We start from the raw sequence: 11797 nt of genomic DNA, 5'->3' as shown, positions 1-11797 counted from the left end.
AAAAAAAAAAAAAAAAAAAAAAAACCAGAAATGAAGGACTACAAAAACAGGGAAATCTGGGTGGGTTTTTTGTCTTGTTTTGTTTTGTTTTGTTTTTAGATGGAGTTTCACTCTGTCGCCCAGGCTGGAGTGCAGTGGCGTGATCTTGGCTCACTGACTGCAATCTCTGCCTTCCATGATCAAGCGATTCTCCCGCCTCAACCTCCCCAGTAGCTGGGATTACAGGTGTGCGCCACCACGCCCAGCTAATTTCTCTATTTTTAGTAGAGACAGGGTTTCGCTATGTTGACCAGACTGGTCTCAAACTGCTAACCTCAGGTGATCCACCCACGTCGGCTTCCGAAAGTTCTGGGATTACAGGCATGAGTCACTGTGCCCGGCTACCCTCCTGTTCTATGATCTATGATTTAAATGCTAAATTTGACCACTATCAATACACCCAATATGAAAAGTGGGAAACCCGGGTTCTTCACCCAGAGCCTATAATGAACAGCGTTCTTTGCTTTGTGGGTGACATTAGCAAACACTTAACTGCCTGTGTATATGTGCCAGACACTGTTTTAATACTCAGAGAGGTGATGTCACTTGCCCAAAATCACACAGCTCATGAGTGTGGGAGTCTGAAATTGGCCAGAGCTTGTGCACCTAGCCACTGGTGGTGATGTGTCTTTGAGTCATCAAGTCCAGCATTCTGTGTTGGACTTAGTGAAAGGATATTCTTTTGTAGTGATGAGGAAGGAGCTTTATCTAGAATTTGTGTGGTCGGCCGCAGTGGCTCACGCCTGTAATTCCAGCACTTTGGGAGACTGAGGCGAGTGGATCACTTGAGATCAGGAGTTCGAGACCAGCCTGACCAACATGGTGAAACCCCGTCTCGACTAAAAATACAAAAATTAGCGGGGTGTGGCAGTGCGCGCCTGTAATCCCAGCTATTCAGGAGGCTGAGGCAAAAGAATCACTTGAACCCAGGAGGCGGAGGTTGCAGTGAGCCGAGATGGTATCACTGCACTCCAGCCTGGGTGACAGAGTGAGACTCCACCAAAAAAAAAAAAAAAAGAAAAAGAAAGAAAGAGATAAGAGAAGTGAACGGGTTCGAAGACCATAATCATACGTATCACACAAGACTGGAAGTGGCCCAGCTCCAGGGTCAGTTAATTTGGCAGTTCCACAAAGTCATCAGTCACCTGAGCTCCATCCATCTTCCTATGCTGTGCTACCATTTCTTAGCTGGATCATCTCATGGTCCCAAAAGGACTGCTACACATCCAGCCTTCACATACAGATAATTCCTTTCAGAAACAGCAGAAAGAGGCTCGTTCTTATCTTGGTCCCTTTTGAAGAATGAATGAAACTTTCCTAAGCCTTCCAGCAACTTCTCCCAACTCCGATTGGTAGGAATCATCACATACCCACGTGGCCCAATAGGAGGCAAAAGAAATGAGACTTCTGGGATTAGTTTAACCTCAGATTCTGCAGCTGGGAAGTTGATCAGCCGCCTTTGAAGAACATGCAGCTTGCAGAAAATTACGTGTTACCAAGGAGAAAAAGGGAAATGGCTTTAGGGTAGATAACAGGGATGCCCTGAGGAGTTGTGTAGGTTGTTCACTGCACAAAGGCCCCTGGTCAAGAAGGCAAGTGGGGTTTAAACAGACCCACAGTCTACTCATCCAACCAGGTATCCTTGGCATTGTGTCCACCCAGACATCCAGAGAGCCCTCCCCTCCCCTCCCCTCCCTTCCCCTCTCCTCTCCTCTCTTCTCCCTTTCTTTTCTTTTTGAGATGGAGTCTTGCTCTGTCCCCCAGTCTGGAGTGCAGTGGCATGATCTTGGCTCACTGCAACCTCCGCTTCCCGGGTTCAAGTGATTCTCCTGCCTCAGGCTCCTCAGTAGCTGGGATTACTGGCGTCTGCCACCATGCCCAGCTAATTTTTGTATTTTTAGTAGAGACAGGGCCCTATCATGTTGGCCACGTTGGTCTCCAGCTCCTGACCTCAGGTGATCTGCCCACCTTGGCCTCCCAAAGTGCTGGGATTACAGGTGTGAGCCACCGCGCCTGGCCACAACTCATCTTTTAGAGCCAGCCTACACTTGTCATACACTATGTCATGGCCAATGAATGGAAAATCCACAGTGGAGCTGGGTGTTCCTCTCAAGTTCAACTGACTGTGGCCAAGGGGGCAGGCAGGCCAGGTGGACAATTTCCCTCCAAAGTGGATACAGGCAGGACATGCAAAGATGAATATATCTGGCACTGGAGTCTGGCAAGTAGGAAAATAAAAACAAAAGATGAACATCTCGGGCCGGGCGCGGTGGCTCACGCCTGTAATCCCAGCACTTTGGGAGGCTGAGGCAGGTGGATCACGAGGTCAGGAGTTCGAGACTAGCCTGATGAACATGGTGAAACCTTGTCTCTACTAAAAATACAAAAGTTAGCCAGGCATGGTGGCACACACCTATAATCCCAGCTACTCAGGAAGCTGAGGCAGGAGAATAGCTTGAACCCAGGAGACAGAGGTTGCAGTGAGCAGAGATCGTGCATTGCACTCCAGCCTGGGTGACAGAGTGAGACTCCATTTCAGAAAAAAAAGAAAAAAAGGAACATCTCTACAAACTGGATCACCAGTAAATAATAGCTACATATACTTATACTCACAATATGTAGACATCCACATATGTACACTCAGTCAATAAACACCCACATTTAAACATTTAAACATACAGTGTGGAGCAGGTGCAGTGGCTCACGCCTATAATCCCAGCACTTTGGGAGGCCAAGGTGGGAAGATCACTCGGGCCCAGGAGTTTGAGACCAGCCTGACCAACATACTGAGACCAGCCTGACCAACATACTGAGATCTTATCTCTACAAAAGAAAATTTGTTTTTAGTTAGCTGGGTGTGGTGAAGTGCACCTGTAGTCCCAAGTACTCAGGAGGCTAAGGCAAGAGGATTGCTTGAGCCTATGAGGTCAAGACTACAGTGAGCCACATTCTCACCACTGCACTCCAGCCCAGGTGACAGAGCAAGTTCCTGTCTAAAAAAAAAATGATAAATGAATAAATAAAACCAAACAAAAATGCATACAAGGTATAGATACACAAAGTATATACACATACTCCTATATATACACATTCACATATACTCACATGCTGTGTTCACAGCCACCTAGATGACATATATACACATACACATATACCCTTATATGTACGCAATGTATCTACACCCATACACTACCATGTACACGTCCATTTGTACACCAAGCCTGTATATGTAACACACACAATTTTGCACCATACCTGTATATGTAATACACAATGTATAGATCCCCAGATCCACATTAACACACAATGTGTACACATCCATCTGTGTAATACCACCACCAGTGAACACAATGGTAGACACATCGTATAACACACTTGGAGAGGCCGGGCGCCGGTGGCTCAAGCCTGTAATCCCAGCACTTTGGGAGGCCGAAGACGGGCGGATCACAGGTCCAGGAGATCGAGACCATCCTGGCTAACATGGGTGAAACCCCGTCTCTACTAAAAAATACGAAAAAAATAGCCGGCGAGGTGGCGGGCGCCTGTTTTTTTTTTTTAGTCCCCAGCTACTCGGAGCTGAGGCAGAGAACGGCATAAACCGCCCGGGAGCGCGAGGTTGCAGTGGAGCTGAGAACCGGCCACTGCACTCCAGCCCGGGGCGACAGAGCGAGACTCGTCTTCAAAAAAAAAAAAAAAAAAAAAAAAAAAAAAAAAAACACTTGAGATACATGCCTATGCACATAGGCAAGTATGTGCCAAGTATTTACACACCCGAAATAAAAGCACATTCACATGCACCCATGCAATGCCTGCGCACGACCGCATGGCCACATTCACCAGCGCCCCGGGCCTCCATCTCTCAGCTAACGTGTCCTGTTTTCCTCCCCTGACAGCCATGCTGGTCATTCAGATGCCTTTCTCCTTTTCCACGGCCCACTTCATCCTCTTTGTCTTTACGGTTTCCACTATATTTCACATTCAGCAGCGGCTAGCGAAGATTCAAGCCGTGTGGGAGTTACCGGTGCAGATACCAGGACTGGCCTCAACATCAAAGGCACCGCAACCCAGCCAGCTCAGGGGGATGTGGACGATCAATGCTATAGGCCGCCTGGGGAACCAGATGGGTGAATACGCCACGCTGTATGCCCTGGCCAAGATGAACGGGCGGCCCGCCTTCATCCCGGCCCAGATGCACAACACCCTGGCCCCCATCTTCAAAATCACCCTTCCGGTGCTGCACAGTGCCACGGCCAGCAGGATCCCCTGGCAGAACTACCACCTGAACGACTGGATGGAGGAGAAGTACCGCCACATCCCAGGGGAGTATGTCCGCCTCACGGGCTACCCCTGCTCCTGGACCTTCTACCACCACCTCCGCCACGAGATCCTCCAGGAGTTCACCCTGCACAACCACGTGCGCGAGGAGGCCCAGAAGTTCCTGCGGGGCCTGCAGGTGAACGGGAGCCAGCCGAGTACCTTTGTAGGGGTCCATGTTCGCCGAGGGGACTATGTCCATGTCATGCCAAAAGTGTGGAAGGGGGTGGTGGCCGACCGAAAATACCTACAGCAGGCCCTGGACATGTTCCGAGCTCGCTACAGCTCCCCTCTCTTTGTGGTCACCAGTAATGGCATGGCCTGGTGTCGGGAGAACATTGACACCTCCCATGGTGATGTGGTGTTTGCTGGCGATGGCATTGAGGGCTCACCTGCCAAAGATTTTGCACTACTCACACAGTGTAACCACACCATCATGACCATCGGGACGTTCGGGATCTGGGCCGCCTACCTCGCGGGCGGAGATACCATCTACCTGGCCAATTACACCCTCCCCAACTCCCCTTTCCTCAAAGTCTTTAAACCAGAGGCAGCCTTCCTGCCAGAGTGGACGGGGATCACCGCAGACCTGTCCCCCTTACTCAAGCACTAATGCTGGCCAGTCCTTCGATACCCTTTCTCCTTCTCTGGCTCCCTCAAGGTGAGTGCCAGGGCATGAGAAGTACATGGTTCCATGAGGAGGACCCTTCTCTCTTCTGTGAAGATGCTTTGGGCTGCAAGTAACAGAAATCTCAATGAACAGTGGCCTGGCGTGGTGGCTAACACCTGTAATCCCAGCACTTTGGGAGGCTGAGGCGGGTGGATCACTTGAGGTCAGGAGTTCAAGACCAACCTGGCCAACCTGGTGAAACCCTGTCTCAACTAAAAATACAAAAATTAGCCAGGCGTGGTGGTGCACACCTGTAATCCCAGCTACTCGGGAGGCTGAGGCAAGAGAATCACCTGAACCCAGGAGGTGGAAGTTGCAGTGAGCCGAGATGGTACCACTGCACTCCAGCCTGGGTGACAGAGCAAGATTCTATCAAAAAAAAAAAAAAAGAAAGAAAGAAAGAAAAAAGAAAGAAAAGGAGAAAGGAAAGGAAGGAAAAGAGAAAAGAAAAAGAAATGAACGGGTTCAAAGACCATAATCATATGTATCACACAAGACCGGAAGTGGCCCAGCTCCAGGGTCAGTTAATTTGGCAGCTCATCATTACACAGTCATCAAAGGAATAATTTGTATTTAATCACCAGTGTGAACACAGTCATAGAGTGGAGTATTTCCAGCTACCAGGGAGGCTGAGGTGGGAGGACTGCTTGATGCCAGGGGTGTTCGGAACAATAGTGCACGGGAACAAAAGTCCAATAGTGATTGCATTTGCGAATAGCCACTGCACGGCAGCCTGGACAACCTAGTGAGACCCCGAATCTTAAATAAATAAACACAATTATGACTTTGGATGGGAGAAAAGGTTCTCTGAGAGTTTATTACATGAGTATCACATGAACTCCAAAGTACATCTCAGGCCAGTTATGGTGGCTGTAATCTCAGCACTTTGGGAGGGTAAAGTGGGCAGATCACCTGAAGTCAGGAGTTTGAGACTAGCCTGGGCAACACAGTGAAACCCTGTCTCTACTTAACATACGAAACATTAGCCAGGGGTGGTGGTGCACACCTGTAGTCCCAGCTACTTGGAAGGCTTAAGCAGGAGAATCATTTGAACCTGGGAGGCGGAGGTTGCAGTGAGCCGAGATTACACCACTGCACTCCAGCCTGGGCAACAGAGTGAGACTCCATCTAAAAAAAAAAAAAAAAAAAAATCTCAGGAGTAGATGGAATCCTGTTACAAGTCTGAATTAAAAAGGCAACTTTGGCCGGGCGCGGTGGCTCACACCTGTAATCCCAGCACTTTGGGAGGCTGAGGCGGATGGATCACTTGAGGTCAGGAGTTCGAAACCGGCCTGGCCAACATAGTGAAACCCTGTCTCTACTAAAAATACAAAATTAGCCAGGCGTGGTGGTGCATGCCTGTAATCCCAGCTACTAGGGAGGCTGAGGCAGGAGAATCGCTTGAACCTGGGAGATGGAGGTTGCAGTGAGCTGAGATCACACCATTGTATTGCAGCCTGGGCAACAAGTGCCAAACTTGGTCTAAAAAAAAAAAAAGAAAAAGAAAAAGGCAACTTTTACAATGATTTTGTAGATCCCAATATTATAGTATTTTCTCCAGATTACCCACAAATGTGTACTGTGCACCTATCATGTATCAGAAAGCAGTGTAGGAGACATGACCCCTGCTCCCAAGACGGCATTAACAAGTCACTTCAAAATATAATTGGTACAGGCCAGGTGTAGTGGCTCACGCCTGTAATCCCAGCACTTTGTGAGGCCGAGGCAGGTGGATCACGAGGTCAAGAGATCAAGACTATCCTGGCCAACATGGTGAAACCCCGTCTCTACTAAAAATACAAAAATTAGCCAGGCATGGTGGCACGCACCTATAGTCCCAGCTACTTGGAAGGCTGAGGCAGGAGAATTGCTTGAATCCAGGAGGTGGAGGTTGCAGTAAGCCGAGATCCCGCCACTGCACTCCAGCCTGCCAACAGTGAGACTCTGTCTAAAAAAAAAAAAAAGAAAAGAAAATTGAAAAGATACAATTAGATCCCGAGGCAAGCAGGTGCTATGACTCACACATGTAATCCCAGCACTTTGGGAGGCCAAGGCAGGTGGATCACTTCAGGTCAGGAGTTCGAGATCAGGCTGGCCAACATGGTGAAATTCTGTCTCTACTAAAAATACAAAAATTAGCCAGGAGTGGTGACATGTACCTGTAATCCCAGCTACTTGGGAGGCTGAGGCAGGAGAATTGCTTGAACCCAGGAGTTGAAGGTTGCCGTGAGCTGAGATCTCACCACTGCACTTCAGCCAGGGCAACAGAGTGAAACTCAAAAGAGAGACAGAGAGGAGAGAAGAGAGAAAGACAAGAGAGAAGGAAGGAAGGAAGGAAGGAAGGAAGGAAGGAAGGAAGGAAGGAAGGAAGGAAGGAAGGAAGGGGAGAAAGAGAGAGAAAAAGAAAAGAAAGGGAAGGAAGGAAAGAAAGGAAAGAAAGAGAAAGAAGGAAAGGAAAGAAAGAAAAAGAAAGGAAGGAAGGAAGGAAGGAAGGAAAGAAAGAAAGAAAAAGAAAGAAAGAAAGAAAGAAAGAAAAAAAAAAAAGAAAGAAAGAAAGAAAGAAAGAAAGAAAGAAAGAAAGAAAGAAAGAAAGAGGGAGGAAGGAAGGAGTCCAGGCGCGGTGGCTCACGCCCGTAATCCCAGGACTTTAGCAGGCCGAGACCAGTGGATCACCTGAGGTTGGGAGTTCAAGACTAGCCTGACCAACATGGAGAAACCCCATCTCTACTAAAAATACAAAATTAGCCAGGCGTGGTGGCAGGCGCCTGTAATCCCAGCTACTCCAGAGGCTGAGGCAGGAGAATCGCTTGAACCCGGGAGGTGGAGGTTGCAGTGAGCCAAGATTGCACCATTGCACCCCAGCCTGGGGAAAAAAAGGGGTACCCCATCTCAAATTAAAAAAAAAAAAAAAAAAAAAAAAAAAAAAAATGGAAGGGGAAGGAAGGAAAGGAAGGAAGGAAAAAGAAAGGAAGGAGGAGGAGAAATATTTTTTTCATTCTACACAATGAATATGACTATACTCTTCTGGGGAGGGAATATGTTTATAAGATACATTAGTAATTTTGGTATTTTGATGTTAATGGTCTTTTTCAGGCCTCACGATGTAAATATCCACCTTCTGTTGAGATCGGGGGAGAGCAGGAAGGTGCTCCTTGGGGTTCCCCATCTGATCCCCCTCGGTCCAGCCCTGGTTTTCCTGAGGCAGGAGGCAGGGATGAAGTCTTTGGTGAAGGGTTGGATGCCGGGCGGTCGGCAGTGCAGGAGGCAAGACTTTCCATTAGGCTTGAGGTTCAGACACGCACCCCACCAAGCCCGCTTCTTGGCCCCGACTCCTTGGGGCAGTGCAGAGACCAAGTGCACCCTCAGCTCAACACTGCCCCCTCTGGACGCAGGCGAGATGGGGAAAGTGCAATGGAGGCAGGCGGGGTGCCTGGCAGAAGCTGAAAGAGTGCCTGAGACACAGAGAGATGAGCGCGGAGACTGAAAGGGATGACGGATGCATCAGAGATAAAGGGCAGGAGGGAGTTGGAGACAGAGACAGGGAAGAGAGAACAGTCAGAGGGCAAATCAGACAGAGAACATAAGAGATATGAAGACAGAACCGGGACAGAGTGACCTGAGTCAGGCAGATATGGGGACAGATTAATATGGAGAGCGATACAGTCAGTAAAGTCTCTGGGCCAGGTGTGGTGGCTCACACCTGTAATCCCTGCACTTTGGGAGGCTGAGGTGGGAGGATCACTTGGGGTCAGGAGCTCAAGACCAGCCTGAGCAACATAGTGAAACCCTGTCCTCTATAAAAGATGCAAAAATGGCTGGGCATGGTGGCGCACGCCTGTAATTCCAGCACTTTGGGAGGCCGAGGCTGGGGGATCACCTGAGATCAGGAATTCGAGACCAGCCTGACTAACATAGTGAAACCCCGTTTCCACTAAATACAAAAAATTAGCCTGGTGTGGTGGTGTGTGCCTGTAATCCCAGCTACTCGGGAGGCTGAGGCAGGAGAATAGCTTGAACCTGGGAGGTGGAGGTTGCAGTGAGCCAGGATCGTGCCATTGCACTCCAGCCTGGGAAACAAGAGTGAAGTTCCGTCTCTAAATAAATAAATAAATAAATTAGCTGAGCATGGTGGTGTGTGCCTATAGTCCCAGAAACTCCAGAGACTGAAGTGGGAGGATCACTTGAGCCCAGGAGGTAGAGGCCATGATTGTGCCACTGCACTCGAGCCTTGATGAAAGAGCAACACTTTGTTTCATAGACGGGGTCTCGCTATGTTGCCCAGGTTGTTCTGGGAATTTCTGGCATCAAGCGATCCTCCTGCCTTGGCCTCCTAAAGTGCTGGGATTACAGGTGTGAGCCATAGTTCCCAGCCTAAATCTGATTTTTTTTTTTTCCTTGTGGACTAAGTTATGACATACTAAATGTGATTTAAATCCCCATTCCAGCAACCCCAAATGCTAGAGATAGTTAACTACTCACCTTTCCTATGTAAACCAGCCAATCCAGAGCCCACATCCCATCCACACCTTTATGAGCACAGGCTCCCTGAGCCACCATCCACCTGTGCTAATTACCCCCGGGCCAGGTACTAAAAACTCAGGACAACCTTTATGCTCCAGAGCTTGCTGAAATTCAAACTAGGTAATCTCAAACCTGCTTACCTTGCCTCTTCTTGTTTGTTTGTTTTTTTGTTTTGTTTTGTTTTGTTTAGATGGAGTCTCACTGTGTTGCCCAGGCTGGAGTGCAGGCATGATCTCATCTCACTGCAACCTCTGCCTCGCAGGTTCAAGTGATTCTCCTGCCTCAACCTCCCGAGTAGCTGGAACTACAGGTGTGCACCACCACGCTCGGCTAATTTGTGTGTGTGTGTGTGTGTGTGTTTTTAGTAGATATGGGGTTTCACCATGTTGGCCAGGCTGGTCTCAAACTTCTGATCTCAGGGTGATCCACCCGCCTCGGCCTCCCAAAGTGCTAGGATTACAGGTGTGAATCACTGCACCCAGCCTTTTTTTTTTTTTTTTTTTTCTGAAAGACAGGGTCTTGATCTGTTGCCCAGGCTGGAGTGCAGTGGTGCAGTCATAGCTCACTGTAACCTCAAACTCCCAGGCTCAAGTGATCCTCCTGCCTCAGCCTCCAGAGTAGCTGGGACTACAGGTATGAACCACGGTGCCTGGCCCTGAAACCTATTTATTATTATTATTATTATTTTTTCTTTTTTTGAGATGAAGTCTCACTCTGTCACCCAGGCTGGAGTGCAGTGGCGCAATCTCGGCTCACTACAAGCTCTGCCTCCCGGGTTCACACCATTCTCCTGCCTCAGCCTCCCGAGTAGCTGGGATTAAAGGCACACACTGCCACGCCTTGCTAATTTTTATATTTTTACTAGAGACTGGATTTCACCATATTGGTCAGGCTAGTCTCGAACTCCTGACCTCGTGATCCACACACCTCGGCCTCCCAAAGTACTGGCATTACAGGAATCAGCCACCACGCCCGACCAAAACCTACATTTTAAAACATTTTGCTGTGAATAACTTACCCTATGACATTCTTCACAGGAGTGCCCTTGGGCTAGAGGATCCTGGGAATTTATTCCTCTCTCCCTCCGTGACCCATGGCTCATGACTGACTAGGGGTGGTGTAGTGGCAAGTCTCCAAATATAGCCCCTAGTGAGCATGTCCCTGATATTCAGATGTGTATAGTGCCCTCCCATATTTAACCTCGGGTTGCCTGACTTGCATTAATTATAAAATACAATGGAAGATAAATTGTGCCAGTTTCAAGCCTAGTCTTTAAAAGACTGGTAGCTTGTGCTCCCCCCTCTTGGAGTACTCATTCTTGGGACCCCTGAGCTATCATGCAAGAAATCTAGTTACTCTGGTGGAGAGGCCACAGAGGGACAGTGCTGACACTGCATGGAGAATGAGAGAAGTCCAGATGTCCCCACAACCTAGCTGGGCCCAGCGCCATGCTATCCCCACCATGGTGCCACACACATCTAATGTGCCATCTTGTATGTGCTAGCCCAGGTGGGCCCTGAGATGACTGCAACTCTAGCCAACATAACATGGAACTGAAGAACTGCCCTGCTGAGCCCAGTCAACCCATGCATTTGTGAGCAATCATGTATAGTTATTGTTTTACAACTCTAAGTTTTGGGGTGGTGTGGGTTTTTGTTGTTTGTTTTTTGTTTGTTTTGAGATGGAGTATCACTCTGTTGCCCAGGCTGGAGTGAAGTGGCATGATCTCAGCTCACTGCAACCTCCACCTCCTTGTTTCAAGCAATTCTCCTGCCTCAGCCTCTCAAGTAGCTGGGAATACAGGCTCCCACCACCATATCTGGCTAGTTTTTTTGTATTTTTAGTAGAGATGGGTTTCACCATGTTGGCCAGGCTGGTCTTGAATTCCTGGCCTCAAGTGATCTGCCTGCCTCAGCTTCCCCAAAGTGCTGGGGTTACAGTCATTTGCCACTGAGGCTGGTTTTGGGGTGGTTTGTTGTTTGGCTATAATAAGCTCAAACAGGGAGATACAAAGGCCCAGTTCCATGTGTCCCAAGATGGGAAAGACTCCACAACTTAATTTGTGCTCTGGAGCTCCCTGCAGGATTAGGCTGAGGTTGGCACTTCACCTGAAGTCACCTCTTGCTCCTCTTCCCCTTTGCTGTCCTGTTGTCCCCACTCTTCCACTGGCTGCTCCTGGGAACATTTTTTTCTTTTTTTCTCTCTCTCTCTCTTTTTTTTTTCCTTTTTTTTAAGATGGAGTTTCGCTCCTGT

The 11797-nt window shown here is 48.6% G+C and overlaps 1 protein-coding gene across 2 annotated transcripts in view; it reads left to right on the top strand.

The window, feature by feature from the left end:
* Window positions 1-5165, top strand: part of FUT2 (fucosyltransferase 2 (H blood group)) — a 9624-nt gene extending 4459 nt beyond the window's left edge. For both annotated transcript variants that reach the window (XM_017864369.1, XM_017864368.1), the window contains exon 2: window positions 3933-5165. In XM_017864369.1, coding sequence (XP_017719858.1) covers window positions 3935-4966 — 1032 coding nt within the window. In that variant the 5' untranslated portion in view covers window positions 3933-3934 and the 3' untranslated portion in view covers window positions 4967-5165. The remainder of the gene's footprint in view (window positions 1-3932) is intronic.
* The last annotated feature ends 6632 nt before the right edge of the window (window positions 5166-11797 follow it).

Source organism: Rhinopithecus bieti, unplaced genomic scaffold (genome assembly GCF_001698545.2).
Source record: "Rhinopithecus bieti isolate Rb0 unplaced genomic scaffold, ASM169854v2 scaffold_75559, whole genome shotgun sequence".
NCBI classification, from domain to species: Eukaryota; Metazoa; Chordata; class Mammalia; order Primates; family Cercopithecidae; genus Rhinopithecus; species Rhinopithecus bieti.
This window is presented reverse-complemented; position numbering and strand designations above follow the sequence as displayed.